The sequence below is a fragment of the Ranitomeya imitator genome, chromosome 1 (assembly GCF_032444005.1).
Source record: "Ranitomeya imitator isolate aRanImi1 chromosome 1, aRanImi1.pri, whole genome shotgun sequence".
Taxonomy (NCBI): Eukaryota; Metazoa; Chordata; class Amphibia; order Anura; family Dendrobatidae; genus Ranitomeya; species Ranitomeya imitator.
Window position 1 is genome coordinate 661,849,720 of NC_091282.1, and position 25,354 is coordinate 661,875,073.

The following is a 25,354-nucleotide window of genomic DNA, read 5'->3' on the forward strand; positions in this document are numbered from 1 at the left end:
TGCTCGTTCTTACTTGGTCATGAGACTTTACTGTTCTTCCTACCCCCAAGGATTGGCCACTACTGGGCCGTGATGTTACAGACACTTGAGAACTGTCTCCTTCCATTTGTATTCCATGAAAGCAATGAACATGACACAAGCAACAATTCCAGACAGAAATAACGACTTGATTGATCGGGCATAATGGTAGTCCAACCCCACTGAAAGTCCCCAGAAATTCCCACTGCTAATATGTGACCACCCCCAAGACCTTGCTGACAGTCAAGTAATTTTGAGACCATACAAAATCCTGTGAACGAGACCCCACAAAAAGTCAAACCTCCCCAAGACATGCAGGTAATAAGGGGCCCCTGAGAACACAGAGACCCGCAGCAATCCTCAAGACCTTGAGACCTAGCAGAGACCCAACAGTGAGTATCAAGACCTTGAGACCCAGAACAGAGCCGAGACCCCGCAGAGCATTGAAACCTTGAGACCCAGAAGACCCCACAGGATGCACTAAGACCTTGAGACCTCGAGTGAGCATCGAGACCTTGAGACCTAACAGAGACCCCACAGTGAGCATTGAGACCCTCCTCCCAAGACCTCATAGCGAGCATCGAGACCTTGATACCAAGCACAGAGCCCTTATACCTGCAGTGAGCACTGAAACCTTGAGACCACACAGAGAGACCCTAGATCCCGCAGAGAGCCCTGAGTCTCCAGCAGTGAGCTGTGAGACTCTGCTAAGGGTCAGGTGGCCCCAACAGGCATATCCTTTTCACTTTTCACATTCTTAAAAGGCCACTCCACCGAAAATGTAAAGTCCTGACTGCAAAAATCCCACTGATCAACTCCGATTCTCGACATCAGCATCCTGTACATAGTTTCAGCTGTTTGGAGGGAGTCATTTCCAGGTAACACTCACTTCCTGTTCACTATGTTGACTGTTACTGGTGACACTCAGGTCATTGTCACTGTGTACACTGGTGGCACAGTCACATGTGGCGGCGTCCGTCCGCAGTGTTCTGATGAGTCCACCATCCAGGCTGATCCCCAGTAATGACTTTGGACATCTCCTGGTTTTCTTCACTCTCCTTCCAGTAATGGAGGAATACGGACCACCACCAAAGACTGCACAGACACCAGAGATTCAGTCACCATCGGCGGCTGCACCGTGTCCTCTACAGACGAGGACTGGACCAGAGAACGCAGGAATCCGCATTGCAACTTTACCATCCTCATCTCCTGGTACCTGCAAGAGAAGAGTGTCACTGCCGTGCGCTGGCCCTTTAAAAAAGTCCGGGTGACAACCAATGTGTCTGCCAACAGCGGCCCCAGAGGTTGTCACACTGATATCAGAGCCCCTCCCATATATAATGATACAGGAGCGGAGGAAGGTCAGGGGCTCACCTGATCCACAGTGCGAGGAGGAAAAGAATGACGAGTGCGAGACTGATACACGGGGCGATCCAAAATCTAGGGGTCCCTCCCATAACGTGGGCCTCCGGCACCCCAACTGTGAGGAAAGTGCAAACATCACCAAACACTGAGAAAGATCTGTACCCCAATTATCACCCACTACCCCAAATATTGGCATCATGAACCCACACCCCCAGCGTCATTATCGTGCCCCCGGGGGTCAATGATTGGCCCATCTTTACTTACTCTCATTATTTCCAGGTTCCTCAGTCTGTTGGGGTATCGGGGTGTGCTCCTTGCTGGGTACCTGATCAGGAAAGCCATATAAGAATGACAGATCTTTGACGTCAGGAAGGTCCTGCTTCGCCGGATGTCACACTTACCTGAGTAGTTGTGGCTCCATCTGTGGAAGGAATAAAGGGGGGATTAATGTCCCCGATTATCAGGATGGGGGGGCTCTGCTTGTCTGACCAAAAAAGTGAGAGAATTACAGTTGCCACCATGGGGAGCTAAAGACATATAAATCTATACATACCAAGGACTGAACAGTGAGCTCCCCCTAGTGGTGGCTGTATATACATCTGTATAAAGTGAAATACCCCTAGTGGTGTGTGCATATATACATCTGTATACAGTGAGCTCTCCCTAGTGGAGACAGTGTATACAGTAGATATCAGTACACCGTGAACTCCTCCTAGTGTCGATTGTGCATATACATCTGTACTCAGTGAGCTCCTCCTAGTGGTGACTATATATATATATATATATATATATATATATATATTTATATTTATCTACATCTGTACACAGTGAGCTCTCCCTAGTGGTGGTTATATATCTACATTTTTACACAGTGAGCTCCACCTAGTGGTGACTGTATATATACATCGGTACACAGTGATCTGCACCTAGTGGTGACTGTATATATACATGGGTACACAGTGAGCTGCACCTAGTGGTGACTGTATATATACATCGGTACACAGTGAGCTCCACCTAGTGCTGACTGTATATATACATCGGTACACAGTGTGCTGCACCTAGTGGTGACTGTATATATACATCGGTACACAGTGAGCTCCACCTAGTGGTGACTGTATATATACATCGGTACACAGTGAGCTCCACCTAGTGGTGACTGTATATATACATCGGTACACAGTGATCTGCACCTAGTGGTGACTGTATATATACATCGGTACACAGTGAGCTGCACCTAGTGGTGACTGTATATATACATCGGTACACAGTGAGCTCCACCTAGTGGTGACTGCATATATACACATCGGTACACAGTGAGCTCCACCTAGTGCTGACTGTATATATACATCGGTACACAGTGATCTGCACCTAGTGGTGACTGTATATATACATTGGTACACAGTGAGCTGCACCTAGTGGTGACTGTATATATACATCGGTACACAGTGAGCTCCACCTAGTGGTGACTGTATATATACATCGGTACACAGTGTGCTGCACCTAGTGGTGACTGTATATATACATCGGTACACAGTGAGCTCCACCTAGTGGTGACTGTATATATACATCGGTACACAGTGATCTGCACCTAGTGGTGACTGTATATACACATCGGTACACAGTGAGCTCCACCTAGTGGTGACTGTATATATACACATCGGTACACAGTGATCTGCACCTAGTGGTGACTGTATATACACATCGGTACACAGTGAGCTCCACCTAGTGCTGACTGTATATATACATCGGTACACAGTGAGCTCCACCTAGTGGTGACTGTCTATATACATCTGTACACTTTGAGCTCCTCCTATTGGTGACTGTATATACACATCTGTACACGGTGAGCTCTACCTAGTGGTAACTATATATACAGTGGGGCAAAAAAGTATTTAGTCAGTCAGCAATAGTGCAAGTTCCACCACTTAAAAAGATGAGAGGCGTCTGTAATTTACATCATAGGTAGACGTCAACTATGGGAGACAAACTGAGAAAAAAAAATCCAGAAAATCACATTGTCTGTTTTTTTATCATTTTTTGTGCATATTATGGTGGAAAATAAGTATTTGGTCAGAAACAAACAATCAAGATTTCTGGCTCTCACAGACCTGTAACTTCTTCTTTAAGAGTCTCCTCTTTCCTCCACTCATTACCTGTAGTAATGGCACCTGTTTAAACTTGTTATCAGTATAAAAAGATACCTGTGCACACCCTCAAACAGTCTGACTCCAAACTCCACTATGGTGAAGACCAAAGAGCTGTCAAAGGACACCAGAAACAAAATTGTAGCCCTGCACCAGGCTGGGAAGACTGAATCTGCAATAGCCAACCAGCTTGGAGTGAAGAAATCAACAGTGGGAGCAATAATTAGAAAATGGAAGACATAAAAGACCACTGATAATCTCCCTCGATCTGGGGCTCCACGCAAAATCCCACCCCGTGGGGTCAGAATGATCACAAGAACGGTGAGCAAAAATCCCAGAACCACGCGGGGGGACCTAGTGAATGAACTGCAGAGAGCTGGGACCAATGTAACAAGGCCTACCATAAGTAACACACTACGCCACCATGGACTCAGATCCTGCAGTGCCAGACGTGTCCCACTGCTTAAGCCAGTACATGTCCGGGTTCGTCTGAAGTTTGCTAGAGAGCATTTGGATGATCCAGAGGAGTTTTGGGAGAATGTCCTATGGTCTGATGAAACCAAACTGGAACTGTTTGGTAGAAACACAACTTGTCGTGTTTGGAGGAAAAAGAATACTGAGTTGCATCCATCAAACACCATACCTAATGTAAAGCATGGTGGTGGAAACATCATGCTTTGGGGCTGTTTCTCTGCAAAGGGGCCAGGACGACTGATCCGGGTACATGAAAGAATGAATGGGGCCATGTATCGCGAGATTTTGAGTGCAAACCTCCTTCCATCAGCAAGAGCATTGAAGATGAAACGTGGTTGGGTCTTTCAACATGACAATGATCCAAAGCACACCGCCAGGGCAACGAAGGAGTGGCTTCGTAAGAAGCATTTCAAGGTCCTGGAGTGGCCTAGCCAGTCTCCAGATCTCAACCCTATAGAAAACCTTTGGAGGGAGTTGAAAGTCCGTGTTGCCAAGCGAAAAGCCAAAAACATCACTGCTCTAGAGGAGATCTGCATGGAGGAATGGGCCAACATACCAACAACAGTGTGTGGCAACCTTGTGAAGACTTACAGAAAACGTTTGACCTCTGTCATTGCCAACAAAGGATATATTACAAAGTATTGAGATGAAATTTTGTTTCTGACCAAATACTTATTTTCCACCATAATATGCAAAAAAAATGATAAAAAAACAGACAATGTGATTTTCTGGATTTTTTTTTCTCAGTTTGTCTCCCATAGTTGAGGCCTACCTATGATGTAAATTACAGACGCCTCTCATCTTTTTAAGTGGTGGAACTTGCACTATTGCTGACTGACTAAATACTTTTTTTCCCCACTGTATATATATATATATATATATATATATATATATATATATATCTATATATATATATATATATATATATATATATATATCTATCTATATATATATACACATCTGTACACTGTGAGCTCCTCTTAATGGTGACTATATATACACATCTGTACACAGTGAGATTCCTCTAGTGGTGGCTGTATGGATACATTTTTACACAGTGAGCTGCTCCTAGTGGCGGCTGTATATATACATATCTGTATACAGTGAGCTCCCACTAGTGGTAGCTTTATAGACACATCTGTATACAGTGAGCTCCCCCCAGTGGTGGTTGTATATACACATCTGTATACAGTGAGATTTCCCTAGTGGTGGCTGCATATATACACATCTGTATACAGTGAACTCCCCCTTGTGGTAGTTGTATATACACATCTGTATACAGTGAGCACCCCAGTGGTGGCTGTATACACATCTGCATACAGTGAGCTTCCCCTTGTGGTGGTTGTATATTCACATCTCTATATAGTAAATTCCCCCTAGCGGTGGCTGCATATATACACCTGTACACAGTGATGTGATGTCCCTTTATTGATGGCTGCATATATACATCTTTACAAAGGAGCTCCCCCTATTGCTGGCTGTATATACATCTGTATACAGTGAGCTCCTGCTAGTGGTGGGGTGTGTGTGTGTATATATATATATATATATATATATATATATATATATATATATATATATATATATATATATATATATACATATACACACACACATGTACACTATGTATAAACTGTTTTCAGAATTATTAGGCAATTTGTATTTTAGAGGATCATTTTTATTATTGGTCAACAACTATGTTCTCAATCAACCCAAAAGACTCATAAATATCAAAGCTTAATATTTTTGGAAGTTGGAGTGGGTTTTTTTAGATTTGGCTATCTTAGGAGGATATCTGTTTGTGCAGGTAACTATTACTGTGCAGAATTATTAGGCAACTTAATAAAAACCAAATATATTCCCATCTCACTTGTTTATTTTCACCAGGTAAACCAATATAACTTCACAAAATTTATAAAAAAACAGGTCTGACTTGCAAAAACAAAACCCCAAAAAAATTAGTGACCAATATAACCACCTTTCTTTATGATGACACTCAACAGCCTTCCATCCATAGATTCTGTCAGTTGCTTGATCTGTTTACGATCAACATTGCGTGCAGCAGCCACCACAGCCCCCCAGACACTGTTCCGAGAGGTGGACTGTTCTCCCTCCCTGTAGATCTCACATTTTATGTGGGACCACAGGTTCTCTATGGGGTTCAGATCAGGTGAACAAGGGGGCCATGTCATTATTTTTTCTTCTTTGAGACCTTAACTGGCCAGCCACGCTGTGGAGTAGTTGGAGGCATGTGATGGAGCATTGTCCTGCATGAAAATCATGTTTTTCTTGAACGATACCGACTTCTTCCTGTACCACTGCTTGAAGAAGGTGTGTTCCAGAAACTGGCAGTAGGTCTGGGAGTTGAGCTTCACTCCATCCTCAACCCGAAAAGGTCCCACAAGTTCATCTTTGATGATACCAGCCCATACCAGTACCCCACCTCCACCTTGCTGGCGTCTGAGTCGGAGTGGAGCTCTCTGCCCTTTACTGATCCAGCCTCTGGCCGATCCATCTGGCCCATCAAGAGTCACTCTCATTTCATCAGTCCATAAAACCTTTGAAAAGTCAGTTTTAAGATATTTCTTGGCCCAGTCTTGACGTTTTATCTTATGTTTTGTGTACAAAGGTGGTCGTTTTTCATCCTTCCTTACCTTGGCCATGTCCCTGAGTATCGCACACCTTGTGCTTTTTGTTACTCCAGTAACGTTGCAGCTCTGAAATATGACAAAACTGGTGGCAAATGGCATCTTGGCAGCTTCACACTTGATTTTCCTCAATTCGTGGGCAGTTATTTTGCGCCTTTTTTGCCCAACACGCTTCTTGCGACCCTGTTGGCTATTTGCCATGAAACGATTGATTGTTCGGTGATCACACTTCAAAAATTTGGCAATTTCAAGACTGCTGCATCCCTCTGCAAGACATCTCACAATTTTGGACTTTTTAGAGCCCGTCAAATCTCTCTTCTGACCCATTTTGCCAAAGGAAAGGAAGTTGCCTAATAATTAAGCACACCTTATGTAGGATTTTGATGTCAGTAGACAACACCCCTCCTCATTACAGAGATGCACATCACCTGATCTACTTAAAGGGAACCTGTCATCCCAAAAATCGCGGGTCAGGTAAGCCCACCGGCATCAGGGGCTTATCTGCAGCATTCTGTAATGCTGTAGATAAGCCCCCGATGTTACCTGAAAAAGGAGAAAAAGACGTTATATTATACTCACCCAGGGGCTGTCCCGCTGCTGGTCAGGTCGGATGGGCGTCTCTGGTCCGCTGCGGCGCCTCCCATCTTCATTACAAGACGTCCTCTTCTGATCTTCAGCCACGGCTCCGGCGCAGGCGTACTTTGCTCTGCCCTGTTGAGGGCAGACAAAGTACTGCAGTGCGCAGGCGCCGGGCCTCTGTCCTTTCCGGCGCCTGCGCACTGCAGTACTATCCTCTGCCCTCAAGAGGGCAGAGCAAAGTACGCCTGCGCCGGAGCCGTGGCTGAAGATCAGAAGAGGACGTCTTGTAATGAAGATGGGAGGTGCCGCAGCGGACCAGAGACGCCCATCCGACCTGACCAGCAGCGGGACCGCCCCTGGGTGAGTATAATATAACGTCTTTTTCTCCTTTTTCAGGTAACATCGGGGGCTTATCTACAGCATTACAGAATGCTGCAGATAAGCCCCTGATGCCGGTGGGCTTACCTCACCCGCGATTTTCGGGGTGACAGGTTCCCTTTAATTGGTAGTTGGCTCTCAAGCCTGAACAGCTTGGAGTAGGACATCATGTATATGTCTGCTCACAGTGAACTCCCCCTAGTGGTGGCTGTTTATACACATCTGTACAAAGGAGCTCCACCTATTGCTGGCTGTATATACATAGGAATACAGTAAGATCCCCCTAGTGGTGGTTTTATATAGATACATCTGTATACAGTGAGTTCTCTCCTAGTGGTAGTTGTATATACATTGTATTCAGTGAGCTCCCCCTAGTGGTGAGTGTGATATATATATATATATATATACACACACACATATATATATATATATATATATATATATATATATATATATATATATATATATATATATATATATATATATATACAGTACAGACCAAACATTTGGACACACCTTCTCATTTAAAGATTTTTCTGTATTTTTATGACTATGAAAATTGTGCATTCACACTGAAGGCATCAACACTATGAATTAACACAAGTGGAATTATATACTTAACAAAAAAGTGTGAAACAAGTGAAATTATGTCTTATATTCTAGGTTCTTCAAAGTAGCCACCTTTGGCTTTGATGACTGCTTTGCAAACTCTTGGCATTCTCTTGATGAGCTTCAAGAGGTAGTCACCGGGAATGGTTTTCACTTCACAGGTGTGCCCTGTCAGGTTTAACCCCTTCCCGACCCATGACGCCACGTAGGCGTCATGAAAGTCGGTGCCATTCCGACCCATGACGCCTATGTGGCGTCATGGAAAGATCGCGTCCCTGCAGGCCGGGTGAAAGGGTTAACTCCCATTTCACCCGATCTGCAGGGACAGGGGGAGTGGTAGTTTAGCCCAGGGGGGGTGGCTTCACCCCCTCGTGGCTACGATCGCTCTGATTGGCTGTTGAAAGTGAAACTGCCAATCAGAGCGATTTGTAATATTTCACCTATTATAACGGGTGAAATATTACAATCCAGCCATGGCCGATGCTGAAATATCATCGGCCATGGCTGGAAATACTAATGTGCCCCCACCCCACCCCACCGATCGCCCCCCCAGCCCCCCGATCTGGCCGGTACACTGCTCCGGCTCCCCTCCCCCCACGCCCCCCGTTCTCCGTTCCACCCCTCCCGCGCTCCGATTCCCCCCCCCGTGCTCTGATCCCCCCCCCCCCCGTGTTCCCCCCCACCCCATCATACTTACCGATCCAGCCGGGGTCCCGTCCGTCTTCTCCCTGGGCGCCGCCATCTTCCAAAATGGCAGGCGCATGCGCAGTGCGCCCGCCGAATCTGCCGGCCGGCAGATTCGTTCCAAACTGCATTTTGATCACTGAGATAGATTATATCTCAGTGATCAAAATAAAAAAAATAATAAATGACCCCCCCTTTTTGTCACCCCCATAGGTAGGGACAATAAAAAAATAAAGAAATTTTTTTTTTCCACTAATGTTAGAATAGGGTTAGGGTTAGGGGTAGGGTTAGGGGTAGGGTTAGGGCTAGGGTTAGGGTTAGGGCTAGGGGTAGGGTTAGGGGTAGGGTTAGGGTTAGGGCTAGGGTTAGGGCTAGGGGTAGGGTTAGGGGTAGGGTTAGGGGTAGGGTTAGGGGTAGGGGTAGGGTTAGGGCTAGGGTTAGGGTTTCGGTATGTGCACACGTATTCTGTTCCTCTGCGGATTTTTCCGCTGCGGATTTGATAAATCCGCAGTGCTAAACCGCTGCGGATTTATGGCGGATTTACCGCGTTTTTTTCTGCGCATTTCACTGCGGTTTTACAACTGCGATTTTCTATTGGAGCAGTTGTAAAACCGCTGCGGAATCCGCACAAAGAAGTGACATGCTGCGGAATGTAAACCGCTGCGTTTCCGTGCAGTTTTTCCGCAGCATGTGTACAGCGATTTTTGTTTCCCGTAGGTTTACATTGAACTGTAAACTCATGGGAAACTGCTGCGGATCCGCAGCGTTTTCCGCAGCGTGTGCACATACCTTTAGAATTAGGCCATGTGCACACGGTGCGGATTTGGCTGCGGATCCGCAGCAGTGTTCCATCAGGTTTACAGTACCATGTAAACATATGAAAAACCAAATCCGCTGTGCCCATGGTGCGGAAAATACCGCGCGGAAACGCTGCGTTGTATTTTCCGCAGCATGTCAATTCTTTGTGCGGATTCCGCAGCGTTTTACACCTGTTCCTCAATAGGAATCCGCAGGTGAAATCCGCACAAAAAACACTGGAAATCCGTGGAAAATCCGCAGGTAAAACGCAGTGCCTTTTACCCGTGGATTTTTCAAAAATGGTGCGGAAATATCTCACACGAATCCGCAACGTGGGCACATAGCCTTAGGGTTAGGGTTGGAATTAGGGTTGTGGTTAGGGTTAGGGGTGTGTTGGGGTTAGGGTTGTGGTTAGGGGTGTGTTGCGGTTAAGGTTGTGATTAGGGTTAGGCCGGCGTCACACACAGCGTAAAACAATACGGTCCGTATATTACGGCCGTAATACGCTGAAAAGTCCCGAAAAAAGTGGTCCGTAGCTCCTCCGTAGGCAGGGTGTGTCAGCGTTTTTTGCGCATGGCATCCTCCGTATGTAATCCGTATGGCATCCGTAGTGCGTGGTTTTCTCGCAGGCTAGCAAAACCAACATACCGCTATAGAAGTGATCCATGTGTCCCAAAAAGAAAAGAAAATGTATATATACTGTCTATATATATATATATATATATATATATATATATATATATATACAGTTAGGTCCATATATATTTGGACAGAGACAACATTTTTCTAATTTTGGTTATAGACATTACCACAATGAATTTTAAACAAAACAACTCAGATGCACTTGAAGTTCAGACTTTCAGCTTTCATTTGAGAGTATCCACATTAAAATTGGATGAATGGTTTAGGAGTTTCAGCTCCTTAACATGTGCCACCCTGTTTTTAAAAGGACCAAAAGTAATTGGACAATTGACTCCAATGCTATTTCATGGACAGGTGTGGGCAATCCCTTCGTTCTGTCATTCTCAATTAAGCAGATAAAAGGCCTGGATTTGATTTGAGGTGTGGTGCTTGCATTTGGAAGGTTTTGCTGTGAAGTGAACATGCGGTCAAAGGAGCTCTCTATGCGGGTAGAAACAAGCCATCCCTAAGCTGAGAAAACAGAAAAAAACCAATCCAAGAAATTGCTACAATATTAGGAGTGGCAAAATCTACAGTTTGGTACATCCTGAGAAAGAAAGAAAGCACTGGTGAACTCATCAATGCAAAAAGACCTGGGCGCCCACGGAAGACAACAGTGGTGGATGATCGCAGAATAATCTCCATGGTGAAGAGAAACCCCTTCACAACAGCCAACCAAGTGAACAACACTCTCCAGGAGGTCGGCGTATCAATATCCAAATCTACCATAAAGAGAAGACTGCATGAAAGTAAATACAGAGGGTTCACTGCACGGTGCAAGCCACTCATAAGAATCAAGAATAAAAAGGCTAGACTGGACTTTGATAAAAAAACATCTAAAAAAGCCAGCACAGTTCTGGAAGAACATTCTTTGGACAGATGAAACAAAGCTCAACCTCTACCAGAATGATGGAAAGAGAAAAGTATGGTGAAGTCGTGGTACAGCTCATGATCCAAAGCACACCACATCATCTGTAAAACACGGCGGAGGCAGTGTGATGGTTTGGGCATGCATGGCTGCCAGTGGCACTGGGTCACTAGTGTTTATTGATGATGTGACACAGAACAGAAGCAGCCAAATGAATTCTGAGGTATTCAGAGCCATACTGTGTGCTTAGATCCAACCAAATGCAGCCAAACTGATTGGTCGTCATTTCATACTACAGATGGACAATGACCCAAAACATAAAGCCAAAGCAACCCAGGAGTTTATTAAAGCAAAGAAGTGGAATATTATTGAATGGCCAAGTCAGTCACCTGATCTCAACCCAATTGAGCATGCATTTCACTTGTTAAAGACTAAACTTCAGACAGAGATGCCTACAAACAAACAGCAACTGAAAACCACCACAGTGAAGGCCTGGCAGAGCATCAAAAAGGACGAAACACACCGTCTGGTGATGTCCATGAGTTCAAGACTTCAGGCAGTCATTGCCAAAAAAACTGTTTTCAATCAAGTACTAAAAATGAACATTTTATTTAAAATTATTGAATCTGTCCAATTACTTTTGGTCCATTTAAAAACAGGGTGGTACATGTTAAAGAGCTGAAATTCCTAAATCCTTCATCCAATTTTAATGTGGATACCCTCAAATGAAAGCTGAAAGTCTGAACTTCAACTGCATCTGAATTGTTTTGTTTAAAATTCATTGTGGCAATGTCTATAACCAAAATTAGAAAAATGTTGTCTCTGTCCAAAAATATATGGACCTAACTGTATATATATATATATATATGTGTCAGTAGACACATATATTAGAGAGAAAAGCCGGTAATTCAGTGCGGTGTACAGTAAAATCACACTGACAGCTTACAGTAGAATAGGTAGAATAAATGTGTACACATAGAATAGGTATATATATATATATATGTCAGTGAGACACATATATGTATATATATTAATATTTATTCCAGCGCTAGACAGCTTGAAAGCCGGTAATTCAATTACCGGCTTTTTCCTTCTCCTTCCTAAAACCCGACATGATTTGAGACATGGTTTACGTACAGTAAACCATGTCTTCTCTCCATTTTTTTTGCAGATTCCACACTACTAATGTCAGTAGTGTGTATCTGCAAAATTTGGCCGTTCTAGCTCTTAAAATAAAGGGTTAAATGGCGGAAAAAATTGGCGTGGGCTCCCGCGCAATTTTCTCCGCCAGAGTAGTAAAGCCAGTGACTGAGGGCAGATATTAATAGCCTGGAGAGGGTCCACGGTTATTGGCCCCCCCCTGGCTAAAAATATCTGCCCCCAGCCACCCCAGAAAAGGCACATCTGGAAGATGCGCCTATTCTGGCACTTGGCCACTCTCTTCCCATTCCCGTGTAGCGGTGGGATATGGGGTAATGAAGGGTTAATGCCACCTTGCTATTGTAAGGTGACATTAAGCCTAATTAATAATGGAGAGGCGTCAATTATGACACCTATCCATTATTAATCCAATACTAGTAAAGGGTTAAATAAAACACAAACACATTTTTTAAAATTATTTTAATGAAATAAAAACAATGGTTGTTGCAGTATTTTATTCAACGCCCAATCCAGTCACTGAAGACCCTCGTTCTGTGAGTAAAAAAACATAATAAACCAACAATATACTTACCCTCCGCAGATCTGTAACGTCCAACGATGTAAATCCTTCTGAAGGAGTTAAAACATTTTGCAGCAAGGAGCTGTGCTAATGCAGGCTGCTCCTCGCTGCAAAACCCCAGGGAATGAGGCTAAAAATAGATCAATGATCTATATTTAGCTTCATTTGCGGTGAGGCGCCCTCTGCTGGCTGTTCATAGATCGTGGGAAATTACCTAGAAAGCCAGGGAGCTTTCTAGGTAATTTCCCACGATCTATGAACAGCCAGCAGAGGGCGCCTCACCGCAAATGAAGCTAAATATAGATCATTGATCTATTTTTAGCCTCATTCCCTGGGGTTTTGCAGCGAGGAGCAGCCTGCATTAGCACAGCTCCTTGCTGCAAAATGTTTTAACCCCTTCAGAAGGATTTACATCGTTGGACGTTACAGATCTGCGGAGGGTAAGTATATTGTTGGTTTATTATGTTTTTTTACTCACAGAACGAGGGTCTTCAGTGACTGGATTGGGCGTTGAATAAAATACTGCAACAACCATTGTTTTTATTTCATTAAAATAATTTTAAAAAATGTGTTTGTGTTTTATTTAACCCTTTACTAGTATTGGATTAATAATGGATAGGTGTCATAATTGACGCCTCTCCATTATTAATTAGGCTTAATGTCACCTTACAATAGCAAGGTGGCATTAACCCTTCATTACCCCATATCCCACCGCTACACGGGAATGGGAAGAGAGTGGCCAAGTGCCAGAATAGGCGCATCTTCCAGATGTGCCTTTTCTGGGGTGGCTGGGGGCAGATATTTTTAGCCAGGGGGGGGCCAATAACCGTGGACCCTCTCCAGGCTATTAATATCTGCCCTCAGTCACTGGCTTTACTACTCTGGCGGAGAAAATTGCGCGGGAGCCCACGCCAATTTTTTCCGCCATTTAACCCTTTATTTTAAGAGCTAGAACGGCCAAATTTTGCAGATACACACTACTGACATTAGTAGTGTGGAATCTGCAAAAAAAATGGAGAGAAGACATGGTTTACTGTACGTAAACCATGTCTCAAATCATGTCGGGTTTTAGGAAGGAGAAGGAAAAAGCCGGTAATTGAATTACCGGCTTTCAAGCTGTCTAGCGCTGGAATAAATATTAATATATATACATATATGTGTCTCACTGACATATATATATATATATATACCTATTCTATGTGTACACATTTATTCTACCTATTCTACTGTAAGCTGTCAGTGTGATTTTACTGTACACCGCACTGAATTACCGGCTTTTCTCTCTAACAGCGCTGCGTATTTCTCGCAAGTCACACTGCTTGTCCGTGTGTAATCCGTATTTTTCACGCTTCCATAGACTTTCATTGGCGTATTTCTTGCGCAGTACGGTGACAAACGCAGCATGCTGCGATTTTGTACGGCCGTAGAAAGCCGTATAATACTGATCAGTAAAATACGGCAAATAGGAGCAGGGGCATAGAGAATAATTGTGCCGTATTTTTTGCGAGTTTTACGGACGTAGATTCTGCGCTCTTACGTCCGTAAAACTCGCATGTGTGACGGCGGCCTTATGGCTACAGTTGGGATTAGAGTTAGGGGTGTGTTGGGGTTAGTGTTGGAGGTAGAATTGAGGGGTTACCACTGTTTAGGCACATCAGGGGTCTCCAAACGCAACATGGCGCCACCATTGATTCCAGCCAATCTCGTATTCAAAAAGTCAAATGGTGCTCCCTCACTTCCGAGCCCTGACGTGTGCCCAAACAGTGGTTTACCCCCACATATGGGGTACCAGCATACTCAGGACAAACTGCGCAACAATTACTGGGGTCCAATTTCTCCTGTTACCCTTGTGAATCTAAAAAAATGCTTGCTAAAACATAATTTTTGAGGAAAGAAAAATGATTTTTTATTTTCACGGCTCTGCGTTGTAAACGTCTGTGAAGCACTTGGGGGTTCAAAGTGCTCACCACATATCTAGATAAGTTCCTTGGGGGGTCTAGTTTCTAAAATGGGGTCACTTGTGGGGGTTTCTACTGTTCAGGCACACCAGGGGCTCTGCAAACGCAACGTGACACCCGCAGACCATTCCATCAAAGTCTGCATTTCAAAAGTCACTACTTCCCTTCTGAGCCCTGACGTGTGCCCAAACAGTGGTTTACCCCCACTCATGGGGTATCAGCGTACTCAGGAGAAACTGGACAACAACTTTTGGGGTCCAATTTCTCCTGTAACCCTTAGGAAAATAAAAAATTCTGGGCTAAATAATTATTTTTGAGGAAAGAAAACGTATTTATTATTTTCACGGCTCTGCATTATAAACTTCTATGAAGCACTTGGGGGTTCAAAGTGCTCACCACACATCTAGATAAGTTCCTTTCGGGGTCTAGTTTCCAAAATGGGGTCACTTGTGGGGGGTTTCTACTGTTTAGGCACATCAGGGGCTCTGCAAACGCAACGTGACGCCCGCAGAGCATTCCATCAAAGTCTGCATTTCAAAACGTCACTACTTCAATTCCAAGCCCCGGCATGTGCCCAAACAGTAGTTTACCCCCACATATGGGGTATCACCGTACTCAGGAGAAACTGGACAACAAATATTGGGGTCAAATTTCTCCTGTTACCCTTGGGAAAATAAAAAATTCTGGGCTAAATAATTATTTTTGAGGAAAGAAAACGTATTTATTATTTTCACGGCTCTGCATTATAAACTTCTATGAAGCGCTTGGGGGTTCAAAGTGCTCACCACACATCTAGATAAGTTCCTTTCGGGGTCTAGTTTCCAAAATGGGGTCACTTGTGGGGGGTTTCTACTGTTAAGCCACATCAGGGGCTCTGCAAACGCAACGTGACGCCCACAGAGCATTCCATCAAAGTCTGCATTTCAAAACGTCACTACTTCGCTTCCGAGCCTCGGCATGTGCCCAAACAGTGGTTTACCCCCACATATGGGGTATCAGCGTACTCAGGAGAAACTGGACAACAACTTTTGGGGTCCAATTTCTTCTGTAACCCTTGGGAAAATAAAAAATTCTGGGCTAAATAATTATTTTTGAGGAAAGAAAACGTATTTATTATTTTCACGGCTCTGCATTATAAACTTCTATGAAGCACTTGGGGGTTCAAAGTGCTCACCACACATCTAGATAAGTTCCTTTGGGGTCTAGTTTCCAAAATGGGGTCACTTGTGGGGGGTTTCTACTGTTAAGCCACATCAGGGGCTCTGCAAACGCAACGTGACGCCCACAGAGCATTCCATCAAAGTCTGCATTTCAAAACGTCACTACTTCACTTCCGAGCCTCGGCATGTGCCCAAACAGTGGTTTACCCCCACATATGGGGTATCAGCGTACTCAGGAGAAACTGGACAACAACTTTTGGGGTCCAATTTCTTCTGTAACCCTTGGGAAAATAAAAAATTCTGGGCTAAATAATTATTTTTGAGGAAAGAAAACGTATTTATTATTTTCACGGCTCTGCATTATAAACTTCTATGAAGCACTTGGGGGTTCAAAGCGCTCACCACACATCTAGATAAGTTCCTTTGGGGTCTAGTTTCCAAAATGGGGTCACTTGTGGGGGGTTTCTACTGTTAAGCCACATCAGGGGCTCTGCAAACGCAACGTGATGCCCACAGAGCATTCCATCAAAGTCTGCATTTCAAAACGTCACTACTTCACTTCCGAGCCCCGGCATGTGCCCAAACAGTGATTTACCCCCACATATGGGGTATCAGCGTACTCAGGAGAAACTGGACAACAACTTTTGGGGTCAAATTTCTCCTGTTACCCTTGGGAAAATAAAAAATTGCAGGCTAAAAGATCATTTTTGAGAAAATAATTTTTTTTTTTTATTTTCATGGCTCTGCGTTATAAACTTCTGTGAAGCACTTGGGGGTTCAAAGTCCTCACCACACATCTAGATTTGTTCCTTTGGGGGTCTAGTTTCCAAAATGGTGTCATTTCTGGGGGATCTCCAATGTTTAAGCACACAGGGGCTCTCCAAACGTGACATGGTGTCCGCTAATGATTGGAGCTAATTTTCCATTTAAAAAGCCAAATGGCGTGCCATCCCTTCCGAGCCCTGCCGTGCGCCCAAACAGTGGTTTACCCCCACATATGGGGTATCAGCGTACTCAGGACAAACTGGACAACAATATTTGGGGTCCAATTTCTCCCATTATCCTTGGCAAAATAGGAAATTCCAGGCTAAAAAATCATTTTTGAGGAAAGAAAAATTATTTTTTATTTTCATGGCTCTGCGTTATAAACTTCTGTGAAGCACCTGGGGGTTTAAAGTGCTCAATATGCATCTAGATAAGTTCCTTGGGGGGTCTAGTTTCCAAAATGGGGTCACTTGTGGGGGAGCTCCAATGTTTAGGCACACAGGGGCTCTCCAAACGCGACATGGTGTCCGCTAACAATTGGAGCTAATTTTCCATTCAAAAAGTCAAATGGCGCGCCTTCCCTTCCGAGCCCTGCCGTGTGCCCAAACAGTGGTTTACCCCCACATATGAGGTATCGGCGTACTCTGGAGAAATTGCCCAACAAATTTTATGATCCATTTTATCCTACTGCCCATGTGAAAATGAAAAAATTGAGGCGAAAATAATTTTTTTGTGAAAAAAAAGTACTTTTTCATTTTTACAGATCAATTTGTGAAGCACCTGAGGGTTTAAAGTGCTCAATAGGCATCTAAATAAGTTCCTTGGGGGGTCTAGTTTCCAAAATGGGGTCACTTGTGGGGGAGCGCCAATGTTTAGGCACACAGGAGCTATCCAAACGTGACATGGTGTCCGCTAAAGAGTGGAGCCAATTTTTGATTCAAAAAGTCAAATGGCGCTCCTTCCCTTCCAAGCCCTGCCGTGCGCCCAAACAGTGGTTTACCCCCACATATGAGGTATCAGCGTACTCAGGACAAATTGGACAACAACTTTCGTGGTTCAGTTTCTCCTTTTACCATTGGGAAAATAAAAAAATTGTTGCTAAAAGATAATTTTTGTGACTAAAAAGTTAAATGTTCATTTTTTCCTTCCATGTTGCTTCTGCTGCTGTGAAGCACCTGAAGGGTTAATAAACTTCTTGAATGTGGTTTTGAGTACCTTGAGGGGTGCAGTTTTTAGAATGGTGTCACTTTTGGGTATTTTCAGCCATATAGACCCCTCAAACTGACTTCAAATGTGAGGTGGTCCCTAAAAAAAATGGTTTTGTAAATTTCGTTGTAAAAATGACAAATCGCTGGTCAAATTTTAACCCTTATAACTTCCTAACAAAAAAAAATTTTGTTTCCAAAATTGTGCTGATGTAAAGTAGACATGTGGGAAATGTTATTTATTAACTATTTTGTGTCACATATCTCTCTGGTTTAACAGAATAAAAATTCAAAATGTGAAAATTGCGAAATTTTCAAAATTTTCGCCAAATGTCCGTTTTTATCACAAATAAACGCAGAATTTATTGACCTAAATTTACCACTAACATGAAGCCCAATATGTCACGAAAAAACAATCTCAGAACCGCTAGGATCCGTTGAAGCGTTCCTGAGTTATTACCTCATAAAGGGACACTGGTCAGAATTGCAAAAAACGGCAAGGTCTTTAAGGTCAAAATAGGCTGGGTCATGAAGGGGTTAATAAGTGGGATTTCTTGCCTTATAAATGGGGTTGGGACCATCAGTTGTGTTGTGCAGAAGTCTGGTGGATACACAGCTGATAGTCCTACTGAATAGACTGTTAGAATTTGTATTATCGCAAAGCCCTCCAACAACCTGTCCACTGGCTGTCCTTAGTCCATAAAGTTCAAAAAAGCAGGCAGTACTCCATTTTCATTTAAAGGGACACTGTCACCTGGATTTGGAGGGAACAATCTTCAGCCATGGAGGCGGGGTTTTGGGGTTTTTGATTCACCCTTTCCTTACCCGCTGGCTGCAATATTGGATTGAAGTTCATTCTCTGTCCTCCGTAGTACATACCTGCACAAGGTGCAATCTTTCCTTGCGCAGGCGTGTACTATGGAGGACAGAGAATGAGCTTCAATCCAATATTGCAGCCAGCATGCAGCCAGCGGGTAAGGAAAGGGTGAATCAAAAACCCAAAACCCCGCCTCCATGGCTGAAGATTGTTCCCTCCAAATCAAGGTGACAGTGTCCCTTTAAATGAAAATGGAGTGCTGCCTGCTTTTTTGAACATATAGATAGATAGATAGATAGATAAACAGATAGACAGACATACATATACAGACACACACACAAAGTGAGCTCCCCCTGGTGGTAAGCTCACACTTAAATCAGCCTAGCGGTAGAAGGAGGACTTGCCTGACCATGGGACACCTTTGGCTTCCTTACTCCAAGACCCCCAATTTTCCTGGTATTCCTCAGTCGCTCGCACTCGGATGAGATGTTTTCTTCTCATCACAGCGTCATCAATAACAAAGCTTGTGTCTGCAGTAGTGCCCTGATGGAAATATAGAAGGTCAGATGTCATGACATACGCTCTAGTCTCAATAGGATGAATCCCTCTAAATTCTGGATGCAGCTTTGGATATAACCAGAAAACATCTACATGTGAGTGCAGCTTTGGCTGTTACTGGAGTCTAGCTGTTTCCTGCAGTTTGTCCGCTTTCGCCTCCAGAAGTGGTCTCACTATAAACATTGGGGCGTGTGGCTTGTTTTGAGGCGACTCACATTGGACAGGTGAAGCGAGTTCTCCACTTGGTACAGAACCTGGTACTTGAGGCCATAGAAGGTTTCCTCCCAGAACTCGGGCCGGCTCCACAGCACGTGCAGCTTCCTTGGATGCTTCTCCACTGAAGTCACTTGTACATTGAGAGGGGGACCGATTTGCACTTGGGGCAGAAACAAGGATCAGAGATAAACCACAGCACAGGGGTGCCCACCATGCCCACCAGTGTCACCATCAGTGGAATATGATCATCCCACTACTTAGCCCTGCATAGAAACCAGCAGTGGGATCACTGGTATGATGTAATGATATATGGCGGCATTATTTGGATGACAGCATTATATAGACACTGTATGGCGGTATTATGTGGCTGACAGTATTATATACTCTGTGTAGCAGCAATATTTGGATGACAGTATTATATATACACTATTTGGTGGTATTATGTGGCTGACAGTGTAATATATACACTGTTTGGTGGTATGTGGATGCCTGTATTACAGTATATAGACACTGTATGGCAGTATTATGTGGACAATAAAGCATTATATATACACTGTGTAGCAGCATTATGTGGATGACAGTATTATATACCCACTGTATGTTGGTATTAATTGTATGACTATAATATATAGGCACTTTATGGTGGCGTTATGTGAATTACATTATTGTATAGACACTATATGGCAGCATTATGTGGATTATTGTATAGACAATGTATGGTAGTATTATGTGGATGACACTATTATATAGACACTATATAGCAGCATTATGTGGATGACAGTATTATATAGACACTGTATGGCAGTATTTTGTGGATTATATTATTATACAGATACTGCATGGCGGTATTATATGAAGGACAGTATTAGAAATACACTGATTGGTGGAATTATTTGTCAGAAGGCGGAATTATAAAAACACCATATGGCACTATTATAAAGATGGCGGTGTTATTTACCATGAATATATGGCAGTACTATGTACATAGTGTCTGATTACCCTGAAGTTGACATTGGTATAGCAGTCGTACTAAATGTTTCTGCCCTGGCTGTACAACCACTGCCGCCCCCCAGACACAGTCCCATATAGCACTGGATATAATCAGTCCCCATCATACTGATACATAGTAATGGAGCGTACAGATATCCCTGACATCAGCCTCCAGGCCGGCAACTCTGGCGCTGTCAGTGCGGCCATGCACACACAGGAAGAAAACCTGTTTACTGGAGTCTCCTTCATTATACAGCGAAGAGCAGAAGAAGGTCCGGCGGCCGTCATCATACGTGCAGGGGAAGAACAGGGGGCTCTGAAAGACCCTGCAAGAGTGGTAAAGACGTCACCACCAGATATCACATACCACAGTCGCCAAGTGTCATCCACAAACCACAACCGAGTATTACACTTCACAGCCACCGAATATCACACACCACAGCTGCCGAGTGTCATACACACACCACAACTGAGTATTACACATCAAAACACAGTCGCCGAGTGTCAAACACCACAGCAGCCGAGTATCACACACTTTACAGACACAGAGAATCACACATCACAGCCACTGAATATCATACATCATACCCGCCGAGTGTCACACATCACAGCCGCCGAGTGTCACACATCACAGCCGCCGAGTGTCACACATCAAAGCCGCCGAGTATCACAAACTTTACAGCCACAGAGTATCACACATCACAGCCACTGAATATCATACATCACAGCCGCCGAGTATCACACATCACAGAAGCCGAGTATCACACATTACACCTGCCAAGTATCACACATCACACCCACCGAGAATCACACATCACAGCCACCGATTGTCATACACAAATCATTGCTTCGGAATATCACACATCACAGCAGCCGAGTATCACACATTACACCTGCCAAGTATCACACATCACAGCCACCGATTGTCATACACAAATCATTGCTTCGGAATATCACACATCACAGCCGCCGAGTGTCATATATCACAGCCACCAAGTATCACACATCAAAGCCGTTGAGTATCACACATCACAGCCGCCAAGCATCACACATCACAGACGCCATGTGTCAAACATTACAGAAGCAGAGTATCACACATTACAGCCGCTGAGTGTCATACACACACCACAACCAAGTATTATACATCACAGCCGCCAAGAATCACACATCACAGCCGACAAGTATCACACATCACAGCCTCCAAGTGTCACACATCACAGCCGCCGAGTGTCATATACAAGCCATAACCGAATATCACACATCACAGCCTCCGAGTATCACACATCACAGCCGACAGGTATCACACATCACAGCCACCAAGTGTCACACATCACAGCCACCGAGTGTCATATACAAGCCACAACCGAGTATCACACATCACAGCCGCTGAGTATCAAACTTCACAGCCACTGAGTGTCACACATCACTTCCACCTAGTGTCATACACACACCACACCCAAGTATTACACATCACAGCCACCGAATATAACACATAGCAACGGGCGAGTATCACACATCACAGCCACCGAGTATTACACATAACAGCAGCGGAATATCACACATCATAGACGTCGAGTGTCACACATCACAACCACTGGATACATCAGAGCTGTCAAATATCACACACGACAGCTGCAGAATATCACACATCACAAAACCGCCGAGTATCACACATGACAGAAACGGAGTATGACACATCACAGCTGCCCAGTGTCACACATCACAGCCGCCGAGTGTCACACACACCACAACCGATTATTACACATCACAGCCGCCAAGTGTCAAACATCACAGCCGCTGAGTATCACACATCACAGCCGCCAAGCATCACACATCACAGACGCCATGTATCAAACATTACAGAAGCAGAGTATCACACATTACAGCCGCTGAGTGTTATACACACACCACAACCAAGTATTATACATTACAGCCGCCAAGAATCACAAACTTTACAGCCACAGAGTATCACACATCACAGCCACCTAGTGTCATACACACACCACAACCGATTATTACACATCACAGCCGCAGAGTATGCCAAACATCACAGCCGCCGAGTGTCATACACACACCACAACCAAGTATTACGCATCACAGCAGCCGAGTATCACACATCACAGCAGCCGAGTATCACACATCACAGCAGCCGAGTATCACACATCACAGCAGCAGAGTAGCACAGATCACAGCAGCTGAGTATCACACATCACAGCAGCCGAGTATCACACATCACACCCGCCGAGTATTACACATCACAGCCACTGAGAATCACACATCACAGCCACCGATTGTCATACACAAATCACAACCGAATATCACAAATCACAGCTGGGGAATATCACACATCACAGCCGCTGAGTGTGCCATATCACAGCCGAGTATTATACATCACAGCCACCGAGTATCACACATCACAGCCGCCTAGTGTCATACACACACCACAACCGAAATTCATTCATAATTATCCAGCACATCTTCTTGATTATAAAAAGCTTTTTCTTTACTCAAACCCTCTTAGGCCGGTTTCACACGTCAGTGGCTCCGGTGCGTGAGGTGACAGTTTCCTCACGTACCGGAGCCACTGACACACGAAGACGCATTAAAATCAATGCATCTGTGCAGATTTCATTGATTTTTTGCGGACCGTGTGTCCGTGTGCCAAACACGGAGACATGTCAGTGTTCGTGGGAGCGCACGTATTACACGGACCCATTAAAGTCAATGGGTCCGTGTAAAACATGTACCGCACACGGACGTTGTCCGTGAGCAGTCCGTGTGCCGTGCAGGAGACAGCGCTACATTAAGTGCTGTCCCCCCCACATGGTGCTGAAACCGCGATTCATATCTTCTGTGCAGTAGCGTTTGCTCCAGAGAAGATATGAATAATCCTTTTTTTTTTTTAAGTTTATCGTGTATAAAATAAAGGTCCATGTCCCCACCCCCTGCGCGCCCCCCCGCTGTTCTGAAAATACTCACCCGGCTCCCTCGTTGGCTGTCGCTGCTTCCTCTCCTGGCCGCACCTTCTACTGTATGCGGTCACGTGGGGCCGCCGATTACAGTCATGAATATGCGGCTCCACCTCCCATAGGGGTGGAGCCGCATATTCATTACTGTAAATGAGCGGCCCCACGTGACCGCATACAGGAAAAGGTGCGGCCAGGACAGGAAGCAGCGACAGCCAACGAGGGAGCTGGGTGAGTATTTTAAGAACAGCGGGGGGCGCACAGGGGGTGGGGACATGGACCTTTATTTTATACACGATAAACTTAAAAAAAAAGGATTATTCATATCTTCTCTGCAGCAAACGCTGCTGCACAGAAGATATGAATCGCGGTTTCATCACGATGCAGGGGACAGCGCTAAACTTTAGCGCTGTCTCCTGCACGCTCCGTGTGGTACCCAGTGGGCACACGGGCGGCACACGTGCCACACTGATGTGCCACATAAACGCAGGGGCACACGGACACGGATAATTCCGGTACCGATTTTTTCCGGTACCGGAATTATCTGGACGTGTGGGACTGCCCTTAAAAACATTGTTGGAGATCAAGACAGAAAGGGATAGCTAATCCCACATGAGAATAAAACTTTATGCCTTTCGACCCATGTGTGGGTCTTAATCATAATGATTAAAAAACAAAGCTCCTGACTTGATATCCTGCTCAAGAGAGGAAAGGACATTTGTGAAACAGCTGACGGGTAATCAATGTTAGAACACATACCAATCATTAAGGTACACTACACAAATAAGAAACCACATATCACATGAAAATCAAAAACCATGGAAAAACATCCCAAAGATTATCCCTGCATATATAAAAAAAAAGATTAATAAAAATAACTTAAACATCTTTGGGATGTTTCTCCATGGATTTTGATTTTCATGTGATATGTGGTTTCTTATGTGTGTAGTGTACCTTATTGATTGGTATGTGTTCTAACATTGATTACCCGTCAGCTGTTTCACAAATGTCATTTCCTCTTTTGAGCAGGTTATCAAGTCAGGAACTTTGTTTTTTACTCATTATGATTAAGACCCACACATGGGTCGAAACGCGTATGAGCAGAGAGTCCTGCAAAAGGAAATCAGAGCCCTGGTGCAGAGACAACAGGTAGAACTGTCTGTTTAGGCTGCTTTCACACATCAGGTTTTTTGTTTCAGGCTAAATACGGCTCTCGGGAGAAAAACTGGAACCGGAGAAAATAAAAACCGGATCCGGTTTTTTCCCCCATTGACTTGTATTAGCGCCGGATTGCGCCGGATGGCCCAGCGGTCCTTCCGGTTTGATGCCGGATCCGGTGTTCACTCGATTCCAGCGTCTGGAAAAAACTTCTACTGTAACGTTTTTTGTCTCCGGCGAAAAAAGCTTCCGGCTGTTTGCTAGAATAGAATGCCTATGGGAGCCGGAAGGTGCCGGATGCAGAAAGTGGCGGATCCGGCGGCCAGATCCGGTTTTTTAAACTGAGCATGCTCCAATTTTTTTTTTATCCAATAATCTAGATAGGCTAGCCGGATCCATCAAAAAAACGGATCCGTCGCATCAGTTTTTCACAATCTGCGACGGATCCAGTTTTTCCAACATTCGCCGGATTTAGCCTGAAACAAAAAACCTGATGTGTGAAAGTAGCCTTATTCTCATGTGGGATCAGCTATCCCTTTCTGTCTTGATCTCCAACAATGTTTTTAAGAGGATTAAATAAAGAAAAAGTTTTTTT

General features: G+C 44.3%; 1 protein-coding gene across 1 annotated transcript in view; it reads right to left on the reverse strand.

The window, feature by feature from the left end:
- Window positions 1–90: 90 nt before the first annotated feature.
- IL6R (interleukin 6 receptor) overlaps window positions 91–25,354 on the reverse strand; it is a 47,178-nt gene continuing 21,914 nt past the window's right edge. The window contains exons 4-10 of the mRNA XM_069728895.1: window positions 20,786–20,961; window positions 19,645–19,805; window positions 19,276–19,414; window positions 1,785–1,804; window positions 1,648–1,708; window positions 1,393–1,498; window positions 91–1,234 (exon numbers count right to left, since the gene is read on the reverse strand). Of these exons, the coding sequence (XP_069584996.1) occupies window positions 1,069–1,234; window positions 1,393–1,498; window positions 1,648–1,708; window positions 1,785–1,804; window positions 19,276–19,414; window positions 19,645–19,805; window positions 20,786–20,961 (829 nt within the window). The 3' untranslated portion in view covers window positions 91–1,068. The remainder of the gene's footprint in view (window positions 1,235–1,392; window positions 1,499–1,647; window positions 1,709–1,784; window positions 1,805–19,275; window positions 19,415–19,644; window positions 19,806–20,785; window positions 20,962–25,354) is intronic.